Here is a 20,196-nt window from a genome sequence, read left to right on the forward strand (position 1 = left end):
GGGCCACTACCAGGTCACCACCTATTCCCATGGACCCTGAGGGGGAATTTAAGGAGATGTTGAGAGGGGCTAACTCTTTTTTCCAGACTTCTGCTGAACCTGGCAGCTGGACTGCCAAGATTAATTAGCAATCCACTTGGCTTTTTCTTTAATCTCTTCTTAACTTTCCTATTACTTTCTTTTCTGTTGAAACTTCTTTTAATAAATCTCTATTTTCTTTTCACACCTGCATTTCCAGGTTAAAAAGTGAAATAGAAAGACACACACACATATAGAGTTAAAATAAGGAACCCGAGTGGGATTTATTATGCTTCAGTTAAATTAAAAATGGCAGTAGTAATGGTCATGTTCTCAGAAAAAGTAAAAATAAAAATAGATCTAATTAAAAGAGATAATCAGGGAAACTACATTTTGCTAAAAAAAATTACAGAAAATAAAAAAATATCTAAAACTTTTACAGTATCTCTGATAAACATCTTGTTCTCCAATATATATATATATATATATATATATATATATATATATATATATATATATATATATATAGAATTGAGTCAAATTTATAAAAATGCAAGTCATTCCCCAATTGATAATTGGTCAAAAGATATATATATATATATATATATATATATATATATATATATATACATATATATATATAAAGCCCTATGGAAAAATGATTTAAATCACTTTTGATTAGAGAAATGCAAATTAAAACAACTTTGAGATAGGAGATAAAAGAAACTAATATTATACTATTGTGTTAATAACTAATTAATAATTTGTGATTTACCCTTTTCCTTTCACTTCTGTCAAAACTTAACTCCTGAAAAGCTCAATCAGCATCTGAAGTGGCTGAGTGATGAAATTTGTTCCTAGTCCTCCAGGTACTTGCTAGCTAATTGGGTGGGATCCCCAACTAACTGGATAAACTAATTTCTGTTTAGAATATAAACAGATTTCAGTTGAATGAGCTTTTGCCTGTGGGGAGAGCACAATGTCCTTGGCTGGCTATTCCAGACCATGCCCAACAATTTACCAAAACTATAATGGGAAAACCTACTACTAATTGGCTTTTGCAACAATGAGATACACTTATTTGGAAATTTTCACCTTTATATACAGAGACTCAACCCTGAAATCCCTTCATATTATTGAAAACTTCTTAAAGAATGAAAAGGGTAGGGGCTAGTAGGTGGCGGGGTGGATAGAGCACTGGCCCTGGAGTCAGGAGGACCTGAGTTCAAATGCGAACTCAGACATTTAATAATTACCTAGCTGTGTGGCCTTGGGCAAACCTCTTAACCCCATTGCCTTGCAAAAAAGAAAAAGAAAAAAAAAGAAAACTAAAAAAAGAATGAAAAGGGTAAAGGTTTAGACTTTTGACACAGAATGCACAGCAGGGGACACCAAACCAGACTTTACAGGTCTTTTTTTGCACAGCTAGAGGTTTTTAAAATAAAGTATTTATAAAATATTTTTCTTTTTTTTTTTAGTTTTTTAGTTTTAGGGGTTTTTTTAGCTTTTGCAAAGCAGTGGGGTTAAGTGGCTTGGCCAAGGCCACACAGCTAGGTAATTATTAAGTGTCTGAGGTCAGACTTGAACCCAGGTACTCCTGACTTCAGGGCCGGTGCTCTATACACCGCGCCACCTAGCTGCCCCCTAAAATAAAGTATTTTTCAAGATAAAAATAAAACTCATTTTTTCTTCTTAGTTTATTGATATTTTCAGAAGATTCTGTCCTCTGTATTCTAATATCCCAATGGAAAGAGACTTGGCTGATGATATCAAAAGGAAGTCTTAAATTCCTGAGCTGCACTTTATCTGAGAATCATAAGAAGTGGGTTTACAGGAATTTAAAAATATTACTCCTTTGCTAAGGGTATGCTTTGCTCAAAGAGAACTGTGAATAGAAGTCCTAGGATTTTTTTGCTTCCCAGTCAGTAGGTTGCTACTGGGGAGAAATTGTTACACAGGAACCAGAATACTGCAAGTAACACCTCTCCATATGCCTATATACATATATATACATATATATATATATATATATATATATATATATATACACACACACTCAGGAAATATGTTTTCCTCCCCATCAGGATTTTTCAAATAAAAAGTTTATCAGGAAGAAAAACATTTGCATACAAGGCCTATCCAGACTCCCCTCTAAAAATCACCAGTCTGAACAAAGCTAGAATTAAGGTTAAGACTTGGAGAAAGAAAATTGGTTGAGGGGAGATTAAAAAAAGAGGAAGAAGGAGGAAACATCTTTTTTTTTCTTGCCTCCCTCTTTTCCACCATTCAGCCAAGCTTATACTTTCCACAGGGCAACAACCTCTACTCCCCTACTAACCCAGCCCTAGATTAAAACTCCCTGGCAAAGAGTTCCTGGGTTGCCTCCCTCAATATTCAGAAGTCTTGATTTCATTATTCTTTATTATTCAAAATTGTTCTTGTTTAATATATTATTTTTGAGGTACATTGTATTGAGGTATTCAAAAAGATGAGTCTACTCCTAGAAGTCTAAAGTCAATGGCATAAGGATTGTGACAATATCCTGAAAGCAATTAATCCCTGTCACCACTTTTTTAACTTTAGGGTCAACTCATTGTTCCTTTGTGCTCTGTATCCATATGTTTACATAATGATATATCCCAAGTATTTATATACACATATGTGTATATATATTATGTACAAATTCTATAGGCAGATGACTTCCACCTCTGTTTTTCACCATTATGGTGATCAATATGGCAGAAATGACTCAATTACATGGAAAGTCCTTGAGCTATTTTTGTTTCCCCCATCCCTTGTAATCCCTTTATTGCCCAACATAGGGAGATGACCATGAGTACTTGACCAATGAGTGACCTAGTTGCTAATCTGTAACTGTTTTTCAACTGGCTCATAAATCCATTTAGATATTTCAGTCCAGTTCATGGGCATTTTCATCAGCTTGGTACGATCTCCAGAAAAATCAAGATAGATCTGTCAAGGGGCGGCTAGGTGGTGCAGTAGATAAAGCACCAGCCATGGAGTCAGGAGTACCTGGGTTCAAATCTGGTCTCAGACACTTAATAATTACCTAGCCATGAGGCCTTAGGCAAGCCACTTAACCCCATTGTCTTGCAAAAACCTAAAAAAAAAAAGATAGATCTTTTACCAGTATTGTGTGAGTATCAAGCACTATAAATTTAAGCCCCTAAAGGAAGTGGACATCTCAGATGAAGAGGAAAATCTGAGATTCACTTCATTAGATGGGGCCATGGATCTTTTAATAAAATGTCATTGGAATGAGTTCAAATTCAACCTCAGACACTTAAAATTATCTATTCACCTTAGTTAAGTCACTTAACTCTAACACCTTGTAAAAACAAAACAAAAAAAAGAAGTAGGGGGTGGCAACATTTCTATGCCTTACAATCCCATATTATATCTTTAATCCCTCATTACTTTTCTAGGATCATGTGATTTAAAATTAGAGCTGTAAAAGATTTTTATAAAATCATCTAATCCAGGGGCAGGGAATGTCTGGTTCACTGGTCAGATGAGACAAGCAAAATCATTTGGTCTGATGCTGCCATGGCATAAGATGTATATCATCAATGTTGGAAGTACTTCAGAGAAACACTCCTACATGATAGAATTATGAATTGGTCCAACCATTCTGAAAAAATTTGAAATTGTATAAGAAAAGATACTAAAATTTTCATATCCTTTGATCTAATGTTGTCTGTGTGTGTGTGTGTGTGTGTGTGTTTACACACAAGCCATTATGTGTATATGTATGTGGGAGGGATACCACACCCTTATCAAAGAAATTTAATACAAAGATTTTTTTTCCCATTCGACCACTTCCCCATAACATTCTCTTTAAACAACTTCCCTTCTATCATTGAAATTATTTCCTTTTGTATCTTTAGTATTTAGTATCCTTTGTATCTTTGTATCATTCTTGGGGTAGCTAGGTGGTACAGTGGATAGAGAACTGGCCTTGGAGTCAGGAGTACCTGTGTTCAAATTCGACCTCACACACTTAATAATTACCTAGCTGTGTGGCCTTGGGCAAGCCACTTAACCCCATTGCCTTGAAAAATCTAAAAAAAAAAAATTTCATTCTTGATAAATTTTACCCTGAAAATTGAGAACATTATATTGATTCTATTCTGTAATTGATTTCATTTTTTGCATCATTTGCATTAATCTCTTTGTTAAGTTTGAAAAATCAGTTTTCCTGTAAATCACTCATTGTCTCTGAGTTAAGTTTAGAAATACAGTTACTGATCACTATCTATTCTTATGTCAAGTAAGTCCTTATCCTTGAAGGATGCAGGTAGATGTTAGGGATCCTGGTCTGTGATCTCTGCAACACTGGCAGTACTTCAAGAATGTCTCATCACTAGGACATTACCAGTCATACAGGTGCACGCTACCAATGAACTTTACAAAGTGACAAGATAGAAGGTGGAGTTGTTGCTAACCCTGTAGTCCAAACTTCCAGCTACCCATATTGTTACCCCACATCTATAATGTTGTCTTTTAGTTTTTGACTTATTCGGCTTTTGTTCATAAAAAATAATCTGTTATTCCTCATTCAAGGTCTTTGTTTTGCTTAGGAACTAATGACCCTATTTGTTAGTAACTGCTAGCCTTTTTCTTTTTTAATTTCTCTCTTTAAAAATTATCATAAGGGATGGTTCCCTGGAAGTAGGGAAATAAAGGGATGAATAAGCAATACAAAAGCAAAAGATTAAAAACCTATTTTTAAAAGAAGAAAAATGTTAACCTCTAATAAGAAATATGAATAACCCAGTTACATAAACAGTCACTGGGTAGTGCTGACATCCTGAAGGAAGAATATGTGCATGCTTTGCAGAGGTCTTAGAATAATTGATAGGGCACAAAGATCCTGGCTTAAGAGGAGTCATTCCTCCTAGACATACCTCCTAGGAGATATGCCTGTAATCCAGCTCCATCCTGAGTTGAGGGATTCTCCCTTGATGGATTCTAGAGGCAGCTTTTTCAGATCCCATCTTCTGAGAGTAGAATTGTATAAGAATCCCTCTCCAAAACTCCATTTTAGGGGGTCTTGTTTTCTAGTCAGGCCTTCACATTTGCCTGTGAAATCAGCGAACTCAGAAAAAAATGTAATAAATGTGTTTATTAACATAATTCTGTTTGTTCTTTCTTAAGACATCTGTCACTTATTAGGGGGACAGATTAGAAGTTAACATATGTTTAAATTAATTTTTTTAAGTCCAAACTCATGGAGGTCAACAGAATACATTAAGCAAAACTCTGGGGAGTTTTCATCTAGAAGAAATGATAAGGAAAACATATAGGAGAGGGACAAATAATTTTTATCATAATATGGAAGACATAAGACTGTTTCTTAAAAATATACACAATAGAGAGGTCTTACCTAAGCAAATAGGTGGAGCTGACCACTTTCCTTGCACACACTGTGAATTTTGAGATCCACTCAACAAATAATATATATTGCATCTATATTCCACTGAAGACCCTGTTTTATAGCTTGGCAATAATTCATTAACAATATTCCCATGTTCAATTTCAGGTGGTGGTTTACAGTTTTCATTGTTTTCTAAGAAAAAAGTTAATTGCTAAAATAAGATAACATACATTCATAAATGCATACTCTTTACTGAGTTTATTTTTCATATCACTTTATTCAGAGAATAATCATTTATTGTAGTGCACAGAGAACAGGTCATAAAATCAGGAATGCCTATGCAGATTTTATATAACTGATAAAAAAAATCAAATTTAAATAGATAACATTTCATTGAATACCACTCTATTCAATGCAACTCAAAAGACCTTTATTATGTCACTCTAATATTCAAGGTCCTCTACTAGATTTTATTGTAAGTAGATAAATATGAAAAATGGTCCTAGTCCACAAATTTCATGAGATTTACACACATGGATTTCTGACCACAGAGAAAGGTGTCTTGAATTAAAATTTGTTTCAGTGAGGACAGACATCCATTACATTGGCCACAAAAATAATTATAGCCAATAGTTCCTCTTTCAAACCTATTGTTTCCTGGTGTTCATAAAACACAGTATTACTTCTAGTCTTTGTGTAGCTTACAAAGAGATATAAATAAACAAGTCTAAGAGATGATAGACCAGGTAATTAATTCATAATCAATTCAACCAGTATATGATTGCTAGAAGTACAAACATTTACTAAAACAGAAGGTATAAGGTTGAACTAATGAGCCATATCATTTATCCTGAATATAGCATACTTACCAAAGCATATGGGAGGTGGGGTCCATTTTCCATTTTTACAAATTATCTCATCAGATCCCTTAAAATGGTAGCCATTTTCACAAGTATATGTCACTTTATCCCCACTGTAATAGGTTGTAGAAAGGAGGTTGGCTGTGCCATTCATGATAGCAGGTGGTTCCTCACATGGTATTTTCTCCTTTAATTCTGAAAAAAAATCCTCACAAAAACCACTTATATTTACAGACAGATTCTAATGGACCAATCTTGACTGAACTAGTACTAACCAATGCATTTTGGAGGTGTTGTCCATTTCCCATTTTCACATTGTATTTCTTCTGATCCTTCCATCTGAAAGTTAAGTTCACACTCTATGTGAATTATTTTTCCATGCCGGAAGGTATTAGGATGAGTTTGCATTTTTGCATTTGGAGGCAGTGGTGGTGGAGGACATCTATTTCTTCTTTCTTGAGAAAAGAAACTTGTACATTTAAAGCATAGAAAAAGTATAGAAAAAAATTCTAGTTCTAGAAACAGACAAATTTACTACTACTACTACTACTACTATATTTGCTAGTTATGGGACCCTGAACAAGTCACTTAACCTTTCCAACTCTCAGTTTTCTCATATAAAAAATGATTATAATGGTTCTTGTACAGGTCACTTCAAATTGTAAGGAAAGTGCTTTAAAAATTAATTGACTTAGTACAAGAAATAAATTCAAAGACATATTAAGTTCTTTGCAGGACCAGTAGAAGAGAATGGAGCTGGAGAAAAAGAAACTGAGAAGCCTCTTGGATTTGGGAGAGTAAATCCAAAAACGGACCCAAAGTCACAGTGGAGGACTCTTGAAGGGAGGCTCCTTAGGGCATGAGTAGTTTGGAGAAGTTTTGCTATTCTAATCCCTAAAACAATATTATTTCCCCAAGGCAATGATCCTAGATCTTTGTTCCCTGAATTCTCCTTTGGAGCCTCTGGACATAAGAAAAACCTATTTGCCTTTCTTTGTTTAAAATGTTTACTTTGTCTTTATAAACAGTTAACTATTAGTATCTGATTGTTGGGATGTATTAGTTACAAATAGAGTTAGAAGAGGCAAGTAAGAGAGAATTATCTTCCAGAAGACATTAAAATAGACCTAACAATAGTATTTTGCAGAACACCAAGTCTGAATGGAGGCTCAAAACTGAAAACTGATAAAGAGAATTAAAGATTTTTTGATACTACTTCCCTGAGTAGAAATAGTGTTTATACCAGGAAATCCATATGGATAAGTGATGAGGAAAACTGTGAATGCAGGAGATTTGGTGGCTGGTAAAGGATTTGGTAATCTTTTGTGCTATTGGATTTTGTTAAGGTGGAAAATGTTGCCACTCCTGAGAGGTAAATTGAATCCTATTGTTCCACTGTTTAATGTAAAATTTGCATCCCTCTCCTCATTCCCAACCCCCCAACTTTCAACCTTCTACCTGGTCATATAAGATGGGGAGGGATTTACCCTTTGCCCTCAATGCTCAGATAATGGGCAAGGCTTTAAAAAATCTTAGTTGGACCTCTACTTGGATCAATCTGCTCTCTGGCCCTGTCAGCTCTGTCTGACTGTTTTCCTTTCTCTCTGCTCTTTATTTCTATCTCTCAGTCTCTGTCTCCCAAGCTACCTCACCAAACCTTATGTTATTCACTCCTGTCCTCAAAGTGCTTATTGCTTTTCTAGGAGTTTTAATCTGTATACTTTGCAATAATTTGTAATAAATCCTGAGAGATGTTAAAATCCCAGGGAGCATGTGACTTCCTTCTTTTATCAGTAATCCTCAATATCTATCTTTAATTGACTACTCTAATTCTCATCAGCAACATAATGACTCAGAATTAGAGTCCCAAAAATGTTTCTAAAAGTCTTTAATTTTTTCCTGTCACATTTGACAGCCTGTGAAATCCCCGTAATATTATTTTTAATTCATAAAATAAAATACATTTGGTTAAAAAGGAAATTAAAACAAAATATTTTAAAAACAAATTCAAGGGCTTCAGGGTAAAAGTCCATGCTAAAAATGTTAATGAACAACTGAAGATCTACATTGACAGAAAAACTGACAAAAATTTTCCTACATTAACAACCACATGTCCAAACCAAAAAAAATTTTTTGCTATTGTGTATCTCTTACTATAGATATATGGCAGGCAAAACCACTGATTTGGACAGTTGAAACAAACTTTAAGTGAGTTATAGTCAAGAGATAAATTATATATTTGGGAGAAAACAAATAACAAAATTGCTTTTTGCCATAAAATATAATGTAATTTTTAAAATCTTAATTAGAAATATAAAATAAATAACTAAAATATTTATGTAATCTATTACAATATTTTCAAGGTTAAAAATAAGACTAAATTTTGATTTTTCAATGATTAAAGTTAAATTAACATTTGAAGGATAAGTTCAAAATTAATTATACACATATATATGAGAGCAAAGGAGAGTTCTACTACTGAAAAATTAATTTTTATGTGAAAATTATAACTCTTTGTTACATAATATTATCAATTTCATAATTCCTACAGTTATATAGTTCCAGGGCAGAAATGACTGAAAGAACTGATGTGGACTGGAAAGAGGAAAATTATTTTTAAAATTGGATGAAATGCAATGTAAAATAAGCCTAAAACTTATTCTTTGGGATCCTAGAGAAGAGAATCAATGGATGGAAGACAGAGACAAATTTAATGGTCACTATAAGAAGGACTTTTCATATAATTAGAACTGTGTGACAATGAAACAGGCTGTTTTGTGATCAGACTACATCTGAACTGAGTATCACAGTTTAGGAAGAATCATTTGGTAAAGGACTTTGCATTCATGATTAAATAAGGGCTCAAGAAGGACATACAATAATTACCTTTAAGCAATTAAAAAATTTAGCTCTGTTTAATCCCAGAATACAGACCCCAAAGCAAGAGACAAAAGTTGTCAAGAGATCAATTTAAGTTTGGTGTCAGTACAAAAATTTCTGCCACTTCCTCAAATATTAGTAGATTTTATTTTAAATACAACAAATAAGCAGCCTAGCAGCTCCTGTTTGTAGATTTTTTAACTGACAGCATGATAATCCAATAGTATGAGTATCCATATTTCAGTAGTCACTATAAAATCCTTTTATGTAAAGCTTGAGCATTTTAATTGAAATAATTAATATGGAAGATTTTCTCTTTATAGGCTTACATGTCCTGGAGTCAAAATATTCAATACATTGCCTGAAGAGAAGGTATCAGTTCTTCAGAATGACTTGGTAACCAATTCAGTTCACAGAGGCTATACTAAAGTTTTGTCATATGAAGAACACTGTGATAAATCTTATAGAAAATAGCATATTAAAGACATGGAGTCTGTTCTAAATGAGTTTGTTTTTGACAGCTTCTTGAGATCAAAGCTATATTAGCATCAGACTTTCTATCAGTAGATATCTATTCAAAGATTACTACATAAGGGTTACTATATGCCTAGCCTCTTCAACTCAATATTAATTAAACAAAGTCAGGTTATCTTTTAAAATGGAGGACTCTGGGTTTATTCTTAGATGTTATAGCCATAAAATAGTCAGAGGTTTAGAGGGCTGGGGGTTTTTTGGGGGGTGAGGGGTGGGGGGGTGATCAACAATATTAGAGTTGAATGAAATGAACAGTATCCACTGAATGAATGTATAATGAGGCTTTTACCCTAGAGAAAGTGTAGTTTGATTGACTGAAGTAGGGAACTGGGGGTTAGGGGATAGGAGGGGAGGAAAAAGAATATCTTCTTTTCTCTAGTCTCATTAAATTTTGGTGAAAAGTTAGATAATTGAAAGGAAATAGGAAAAAATTAAGAGAGAGAGAGAGAGAGAGAGAGAGAGAGAGAGAGAGAGAGAGAGAGAGAAACTTCTAGGTAGATGTCTTTGATATAACTATAAATTGATCCATCCTGTTCTCATAGCCCATGCTACTGATGATGTCCTGACTGGGTTAAGAAACTTTCTCTCATGAATCTGAGCAAATTTTGCTGCTTTCTATTTTACTCCTCTTTTTTGGAAAATGTAATTCCACATTAGCAGTCAAAATAAGACAGTTTCTTAGAAACTGTCAGTTTCAGGTATCTCAAAAACATATCATCTTATTTGAAAAAACTCTATTTGACCATAACCATTGTTTAAGAACAACACTATTCAAAAATAATAATTCACATGTTCTACACAATAATAAAAAAGGTCTAACATTCTTGAGGTGAATGCTAAATATTGTTGCTAACATCAATCTATCACTTTATTATGTTTGACTACAAGTGGATATCATGGTTTATACTTTCTTGCAGTCATTAAGAATTGAATACTTCAGGATTATATCAAAGTATTTAGAAAAGCAGTTTGGTTAAAGAGCTGGGCTCAGAGTTAGGAAGATATGGATTCAAATCTTGTTTCCAACACATTCTAACTTTGTGATCTTAGGTAAGTCACTTAAACTGTCCTAGGCAATTAGTAGTACAAATTGCAGAGAGAATAGTAATACATATTGTTAGAGAAAGGTTTTCCTCAGGAGCTTCCTGCACTAATTAAATCACAGGTCTAGAATATAAATATAAAAATGCATATATATATATATATATATATATATATATATATATATATGTATGTATTATATAAAGCAATTAGGTGGTGCAGTGGATAAAGCACCAGTTCTGGAGAAAGGAGGACCAGAGTTCAAATCTGACCTCAAGATACTTGACTAGCTATGTGACCTTGACAAGTCACTGAACCCTGATTGCCTAGTATCCAACACCATCTCCAGTCATCCTGTCATATCTGGCTATTGGACCAGAAGCCTCTGGAGAAGAAAGTAAGGCTGGTGACTTTGCTTAGCACCTCCTCACTCAGATCTAATGCATGTGCATGTTATGGCAACCTCCTTGATGTCATGATCTTCTTTAAGAATAAAGGACAAACAACAACAACAACAAAAGCAATAGTGATAATTATATGATTTAAATAAAACTACCATATGTGAGATAAAAATGGTTATTGTATATCATATTTATGTGTGAATTTTAAAACGTCTAGATTAAGATTTAGAGATTATTGAATTCTGAAGAGTTCTGAAATCTCCTATCAAACGGATAAAGAAATTCTATTTTAATGTTAATAAATATAAAGTAAAAAAACAAAATTACCTTCACAAACTGGAGGTTCTGGGTACCATCCAAAATGATAACACTGGATTAAATCTGATCCACTGAGATAGTAATTTTTGAGGCAGGAAAATTCAACTACATCTCCCTCTTCATAAATTTTCTTCTTGGGATTAAAGTGCCCATTTTCTATTACTCTTAAAGGAGAGCAAGTTAATTCTGAAAACAGTTAATGAAAATATCAAAAAGTTAATGTCTGCAACAAAGAAAATATGCTTAAGTTTTTTACAGACATTGTTTTCCCCATCAGACTATGAGTTCCTTGAGAGCAGGGATGATCCTTTCCCTTTCTTTGTATCATCAGTTCTTAGCATTATGCTTGATACATAGGTAACAATCACCCAAGTATTTTAAAATATTAAAAATGTGTGAAACATTTTGATGTTCAAAAGTGCTTGAATTAAAGATGGCACACCAGGATTCCTTACTGTAATTTTAAAAATAGTATTTAAAGGTTCCCCACCTAATTGTTTTGGAATTTTTGATCACCGTATCTCTTCACTATCACTATAGCTAAATACAAAGAAAAGTCTATGAAACCTGGAGTATATCAATAAACTAGATAATATAAAATGAAACAGAACTAAAGGACCTTTTTTAAGGGAAGAAAATTATTTTCAAAGCCACCACCTACTGGTACATTTTGGCGTGAGAGACCATCCATATGGAAGACACTCTGCATCTTCAGATCTCTTTCCCCTGGTAGTGAAATATCCATCATCACATGTATAATGCAGTTTCTCTTTTACTCTGAAAATCTTCTGGCTTGTGGAATAATTCCCATGATATAACTCAGGGGTCAGGCAAGTTTCTAATAAAAATTTTCCCAAGAAAATTTCATATTCAAGTGACTTACTGAAAAAAAAATCACACACACACACACACAAAACCCTTCAAATGTATAACTACTTAGTGTAGAATACTAAGAAATCTCAAAGCCCTGGATCACTGAATAATAATTCTTGGTGAGGTTAAGTTTGGTAACATTTCAAAGCACTTATAGCAAATCTTTGACATACACTTCCTTCTCTTTCTTCACTCTTCCATCCTATTCTCTTCTTCCTGGTGTTCCTTTCTACTTTCTACTGCCCAAAGTCCCCTCTCCCTCTTTCTCCACCTCATCCTATTCTTGCTTTCTTTTTTGTTTATTTGTTTGTTTTAGTTTTTGCAAGGCAATAGGGTTAAGTGACTTGCTCACCATCACACAGCTAGGTAATTAAGTGTCAGAGGCTGTGTTTGAACTCAAGTCCTCCTGACTCCAGGGCCCGTGCTCTATCCACTAGCTGCTCCTTGTTCACCATTTTCAAAGAGGATGGTTAACATCACCAGGCAATGTCTTGACTTAATGTAAGAAATGGATATGTGAGGAAGAATTGCACAAAGTAGTCAACCTCACTCTCTCTTCCAAAGTCATCAAAGTCCAATGGTAAGATGAAATTAAACATTAGTACTGGCCTGAGATCAAGTAGATAGCTTTGGCATCTTCAATGTCTGAACAAGCTCTAAATGACCTTTTTTTCAGTACTGCTTCAACTGCTTTTACTATCTGCCTGTCATCCAACTCATACCTACCATTCCAAAACACTGTAACATGTGCAAAGGTCATATAATTCTCTTCTCAAAGTATATCACATCCTAAAATTATTTTTATTTTTTCCCTTCCATTCCAATTAAGACTCAATATAATTTTTTAAAAATTGGACATAATCAAAGATCCTCTGTTCAAATCTTAACTCTGTTATTGATATTTTTGTTCAAATATATCCCCCCATGTTCACTTCATTTTTTATCCTAATAGACTTTAAATTAATCAATTAATCAAGTTCATTTTAATTAAAAAGAAAGTTGTTCTCTTCTAAAATACAAATATGTTTGGGGAAAGTTAGGGGCTATCAAACATGAATACATAAATGTAATTTGCTGCCCTTCCAATCTCTAAAAGTATGGAATAATAAATTTAAATGGATCAGAGAGTTCACCAAAGTCAGTGCCTATGTTTTAAATAGGTCAAATAAATAGTAAGGAGAAAAGCCAGGATTCAAACCCAGATCTTATGACTTCAATTTCAAGGTTTCCCCCCCTCCACTATATCATGTTGCCAGTAAAAAAAGAGAAATGAAAATTCTTATCCAAGGTAAAAAAATTAAATGATCCCAGGAGCTGTAATTCTTTAATCTCTATGGTTTTTTTTCAACTGAATGCTGTCTCTTCAATAAAATTTTTTGTCTTAATTCACAATGACTATAGTCTCAGGCTAAAAGTATATTGAACCTTTGAAAAGACACATACATACATACATACACACACACACACACACACACACACAGTCTTTGAAAAAAAAGTAATGGCAGCAAAAGTACTTATCTAGAAATATTGGAAGCAATTCAGAGATATATACCAAGTTCTTTGTTACAACTTGGTAGTGAAGACCATCCCTTGTCAAGACATTGTAGCATTCCTCCATCCATCCCTTCAGTAGTTTTATAGCTTGAAGCACAGCTATAATTGAGAGTTTCTTGAATTGTGTATGATATCTTCTGATCAGAAAAGAAGCCATTATGTAAGACTGGTTGGATACATTTTTCTGTAGTAAAAAGAAATATTCTACCTCAGCTTCAATAATGCAATTAAACTCTTTTTGCACTTAAATAATGAAGTTAAAGAATGTTATACTGAATTTGAATTTCATTCTTTATACTTTGGTTTTAATTAAACTTTTAAAAATTCTAGATTGTAAGTAACTAGAAAATCTTCTGTAGATAAAGGAAAATTAATCTATCAAAAGCTTTTTATGGGATGCAACCAAATGATACTTAAGAGAAATTGTATATCTCTGAAAGCTTATATGAATAAAATAGAGAAAAAGTAAATCAATGAATTGCACATGCAACTAAAAAAAATTGAAAAGGATCAATTGAAAAATCTCTAATTAAACACCAAATTAGAAATTCTGAAAATCAAAGGAGAGATTAATAAAATTGAAAGTAAGTAAACTATTGAAATAATAAATAAAACTAAGAGTTGATTTTTATGGGAAAAAACATAAATCTTTGGTTAATTTGCTTTTTTAAAAAATGAAGAAAATCAAATTATCATATTTATTGTCCATGAATAGGTATTGCCAATATGATGTTTGAAATGACTATTTTACCTAACTAAACTATTTATTTAATGCCATCACAATTAAATTACTAAAAAAATTATTTTATTGTAAGAATAAATAATATAAAAATTCATTTGGAAAAACAAAAGAAACAAGAGGAAAAAAAGATGCAAAAAAATAGATTTTAAATCACATTATAATGTGAGAGCATTGTTGCAATATAAGATAGATAAGTTTAATTATTTTAAATTAAATTTTCTTGATAAAATGTATGCATCCAAGAATAAAAGAAATACAAAAATATTGGGGGAAACCTTTCATAGACAATCTCTCAATCAGAATATTGTTGTGGTGTATGAAATGATGAGCTGGTTTATTTTTAAAAAACATGGAAAGATTTGGACTTATGATAAAAGATGCTATGCACCTTCAGAGAAACATATGACAGTTAGAAATAAGCATATTACGTTCTTACATATATGTGTATGAGTGTATTTATATATATGTTTATAAATATCTCTCTCACTATATATATATATATATATATATATATATATATATATATATATGTTTATATATCCACACTTACTTATTGTCTTCTTGATAGGGAAGGGGGAGAGAATAAAGCAAAAAGTCCACAGTACAGCAGAAAACAAGAAAGCAAAGAAAAACTGAACAGTTCTGAAAAAAAATGTATATGTTTTCTTGAAATGGAAATTTATTGTTTTATAATGAATCCTCTCTTATGTTCAGTTTCATACTTGGCAGTGTTTTTTTTTTCTTTTCCTGTATTTATTTAATTCTAAAATAAATTTTAAAACTTAAAAAAGGAAAATAAAAACTTCCCAGATCTCTCAAGGTCAGAGAAAAAGTTTAAATTTAAATAATCCACTGGTCACCTCCCAAAAGAAACCCATGAAAAAAAGTTTTCAGAAACATTACTGCCAAAATCCAGAACTTCTACATCAAAGAAAACTACTGAAAGACATCAGAAAGAAAGAATTCAAGTACCAAGAAGCCATAATCAGGGTCACAAATGACTCAGAGACAACTATAACAAAAGAGCAGAAAGCTTGGAACATGATTCCAGAAGGCAAAAGACCTAAGTTTATGATTGAATTAAGACAAGAGACTAGAACATAATCTAGTATGCTTAACCTATAGTGAAAATGTCAATGATAGTGAAAATGATTTCAGCAAAACAATAGAAAAAATAGACCTAATTAAAAGAGAAAAACTAGGAAGTTGTGTTTTTTGAAAGATTCAATAAACAATGAAGTCATATCAATATTAAACATGTATGCACCATATTTACTTTGTATTAGGGCATAAAACCTCACAGACAAATGCAGAGAAGTAGAACTATTAATTCTTTTTTTTAAAAAAATCACAATACAATAAAAATTATATTCAATAAAGGATCTTTGAACCAAAGATTAAAAACTAATTGAAAACTTAAATAAAAATTAAATAACAATCAAAAGAATGAATAAATCATAGAAATAAACAATAATTTCATTAAAGATAGTAAAAGCAATGAAACAATATGCTTAAATTTTTGAGATGTAAAAGAAAAGCTACAAAACCAACAAATTTAAATTCCTCAATTAAAACCTCATGAATACTGAAGAAAAAAATTTAAATAAATTAGTGGAAAGGAGAATCCAGCAATATAGGAGAAAAATAAGAGATACTATGATCAGGTGGAATTTATACCAGGAATGTAGAGCAGAAGACTATAAACATAATTGAGAAATTAATAATAAAAGCAACAAAATCATATAATTACATCAATCAATGAAGAAAAAGGGTTTGACATGTGCAATACCCATTCCTGCTATTAAAAAAAAAACGAAATCTCAGAGAGTTAGCATCACCTGTAATAGAGATAAGCTAGAGGCCTTTCTAAAGAAGTAAAGCAAAGATGACCATTATCATTACTCTTTGATATAGTTCTAAAATAAAAGCTATAGCATTTAGACATGAAAAAAATGAAAGAATAAATATAGAGCAAAGAAAAAACAAATTTAACTTAGAGGATCCTAAAGAATCAACTTTAAAAAAATTAATCAATAGTGCTAACCAAAAAATACTGCTAGAGCACCATGAGGAACCATATGAACAAAAGTTTCAAAATATTTTTTGATCAAATAAAGACAGATATAAATAACTGCAGAAAAATGACTTGTATATGGATAGCTTAAACCCATATAGTAATTTTTACGTTCCCTTTTAATTTAAGTTCTATATAAATCAAACTACCAAAGGTTTATTTTATAGAGTTAAAAAAATCAAAATTCATTTGGAGAAACAAAAAAAGAAAAAAAATCTAGAGAATTAATGAAAAAAAGTTGGGAAGGAAGGAGTCCAATAGTACATGATCTCAAACTAGATGATAAAGCCATAATCATCCTAAAGAGTTGCTTGAGGACACCTAGAGAGAAACTGGTATACTCATAGTCATACAGGTAAAATGTCAGAGGAAGTACTTGAAGGTAGCTCTTCCTAACTCTAAGACCAGTACTCTATTTCCTATGCCAAAGGCATTTTTATCTATTTAACAATTTCCTATCAAGCAATTCACAAAATTTCATTTTGTTCTTGACATGCTCAAATTAATGGCATTTGGCTGAGAAATGTAAACAGACTTACTGAAACATTCTGGTTTTGGAGACCATCCTTCTGATGTACATATAGTTATATCTTTTTGTTTTCCAGTCTTGGTTGTATATCCAGCCAAACAAAAGAATGAAACCTTTTTGTCTAGGCCCATTGGAAAGTAATGATTTTTAAAAATATAGTAAAATTCAGGAATACTTCCATATTCAATATTAGGCATATCACAAGATTTGTCTAGAAAAAAGTGGAGATAGGGGAGAGAGATTTTATTTTTTTTATTGGTGAAAGTTTTTTTTATTTGATTTAATTTTACAATCAGCAAATTATTTTTCTTACATTTCACCTACATCCCCACCCTATGCCCAAATGAAAATGAAAGAAAAATGAAAGTCTTTTGCAATCAAGCAAAACAAACTTCCAACATTGGTCATAACTGAAGAAAAATATGTGTATAAATGTAAAAATGTGTATATACATACATGTGTATGAATATGCATTTCAGTCCTTCATCAGGGGATGAATAACTTATTTCATCATCTATCCTCTAAGTTTTTCAAAGCTAGCTTCATAATATTTCCTTAACCTTTATTTTCATTTCCCTTCAACACCAATATTTCTCTTCCCCTCTTTTTTCCATTCTTCTCTTAAGATCATTAAGATATATTTAAAAAATCATTCTTGGGACTTCTGTCTAATTGAACTTTATCACTTCAGATAATGATAGGGTTCAGAGTGAAGATATGACTTTGTCTCCATATTAGAATGTAATCAGTTTGTTCTTATTTAGTTCCTTATTGATCATTTAGATTTTTTTTTTAGGTTTTTGCATGGCAAATGGGGTTAAGTGGCTTGCCCAAGGCCACAGTTAGGTAATTATTAAGTGTCTGAGATCGGATTTGAACCCAGGTACTCCTGACTCCAAGGCTGGTGCTTTATCCACTATGCCACCTAGCCACCCCGGGCATTTAGATTTTTATGATTCTTGTAACTCCTGTGTTTGAACTTCTAAGTCTCTATACTTAGAAAGACTATAGTCTTTTCGTTAGGAATGGTTGAAAGTTCTTTATTTCATTAAAGACCCTTTTATTTCCCCATAGGATTATATTAATGGCAGTTAAATGAATAAAGCACTGGGCTTGGAATCAAGAAGACATCTTTATGAAACTAGCTGTTTAAGCCTGAGCAAGTCACTTAACCTTGTTTGACTCAGTTCTTCATCTGTAAAATGAGTTGGAGAAGGAAATGATAAACTTCTCCAGGAACACTACCAAGAAAACCTCAAATTGGGGTCAAAAAGAGTCAGATCCCCCAAAAAAGTCATTCCCCTATTGACAAATGGTCAAAGGATGTGCAAAGACAATTTACAGATGAGAAGATCAAAGCAATCCATAGTCATATGAAAAATTGCTCTAAATCAATACTCATTAGAGAAATGCAAATTAAAGCTTTTTGAGGTACTACCTTACACCTCTTAGACTGGCTAATATGACCAGAAAGGATAATGATCATTGTTGGAAGGGTTGTGGGAAATCTGGAACACTATTACATTGTTGGTGGAGCTGTGAACTCATGCAACCCTTCTGGAGAGAAATTTGGAGCTATGACCAAAGGGCAACAAAAATGTGCATACCCTTTGATCCAGCAATACCACTACTGGGTCTATACCCTGAAGAGATGATGAAAAAAGGGTAAAAACATCACTTGTACAAAAATATTCATAGCAACCCTATTTGTGGTAGCAAATAATTGGAAATTAAGTAAATGTCCTTCAATTGGGGAATGGTTTAGCAAACTGTGGTATATGTATGTCATGGAACACTATTATTCTATTAGAAACCAGGAGGAATGGGAATTCAGGGAAGCCTGGAGGGATTTGCATGAACTGATGCTGAATGAGATGAGCAGAACCAGAAAAACACTGTAAATCCTAAAAGCAACATGGGGGCGATGATCACCCTTGATGGACTTGCTCATTCCATCAGTGCAACAATCAGGGATAATTTGGGGCTGTCTGCAATGGAGAATACCATCTGTATGCAGAGAAAGAACTGTGGAATTTGAACAAAGGCCAAGGACTATTATCTTTAATTTAGAAAACAACCTGATATCTTATTGTCTGATTTTTTATCTCTTATACTTTATGTTTCTTCCTTTGGGATATGATTTCTCTCTCAATACACTCATTTTGGATCAATGTATACCATGGAAACAATGTAAAGACTGACAAATTGCCTTCTGTGGGGAGTGCGGGGAGGGAAGTAAGATTGGGGGGGAAATTTCAAAACTCAAAATAAATCTATAAAAAAAAAAAGTCAGACCCAACTAAAAATGAGTGAATAAATACAAAAAAGTATTATAACAAGTTATCTTCATCTGTAAGCCCATATCCTTTGCCTTTCTGGAACATAATATTCTAAGCTCTCTGTTCCATTCATAGTATTGGCTGCTAAAAGTTCCCCAGTTCTTGAATTCTTTCTTTAAGACTGCTTTAGCTATTTTTGATTTGGCTAAAAGACCTAGATTTTGCTTATAATGTTCCTTGGCATTTTCATTTTGGGATTTCGTTAAGTAAATGATTGATGTATTCTTAGGATTTCTACTTTTTCTTTTGGTTCTAAGATATGTAGATAGAATTCTTTTAAAAATTTCTCTTTTTTGGTCATTGCATTCAAATAGCTCATTTTTTTTTTTTTAGGATTTTTCAAGGCAATAGGGTTAAGTGGCTTGCCCAAGGCCACGCGGCTAGGTAATTATTAAGTGTCTGAGGCTGGATTTGAACTCAGGTTCTCCTGACTCCAAGGCCAGTGCTCTATCCACTGCACCACCTAGCCACCCATAAATTTTAAAAATATTTCTACTTGATTCAGTTGTTTTGCTATAAAATACTTTACATTTTTCTCTACTTTTTCAATCTCAACTTTGTTTTTGATATTTCTTGTTTTTTCATGGAGTCTTTGGCATCTATTTGATCTATTCTAATTTTTAGAGAATTTTTAT

General features: G+C 32.7%; 1 protein-coding gene across 4 annotated transcripts in view; it reads right to left on the reverse strand.

The window, feature by feature from the left end:
* The window catches only part of F13B (coagulation factor XIII B chain), a 48,200-nt gene that overhangs the window by 16,846 nt on the left and 11,158 nt on the right, over positions 1-20,196 (reverse strand). For all 4 annotated transcript variants that reach the window (XM_074222282.1, XM_074222283.1, XM_074222281.1 and 1 more), the window contains 7 exons: positions 17,233-17,433; positions 13,876-14,061; positions 12,112-12,288; positions 11,460-11,636; positions 6,552-6,731; positions 6,286-6,471; positions 5,426-5,608 (listed from right to left, as the gene is read on the reverse strand). In XM_074222282.1, the coding sequence (XP_074078383.1) occupies positions 5,426-5,608; positions 6,286-6,471; positions 6,552-6,731; positions 11,460-11,636; positions 12,112-12,288; positions 13,876-14,061; positions 17,233-17,419 (1,276 nt within the window). In that variant the 5' untranslated portion in view covers positions 17,420-17,433. The remainder of the gene's footprint in view (positions 1-5,425; positions 5,609-6,285; positions 6,472-6,551; positions 6,732-11,459; positions 11,637-12,111; positions 12,289-13,875; positions 14,062-17,232; positions 17,434-20,196) is intronic.

The sequence above is a fragment of the Macrotis lagotis genome, chromosome 2, assembly GCF_037893015.1.
Source record: "Macrotis lagotis isolate mMagLag1 chromosome 2, bilby.v1.9.chrom.fasta, whole genome shotgun sequence".
NCBI lineage: Eukaryota > Metazoa > Chordata > Mammalia > Peramelemorphia > Peramelidae > Macrotis > Macrotis lagotis.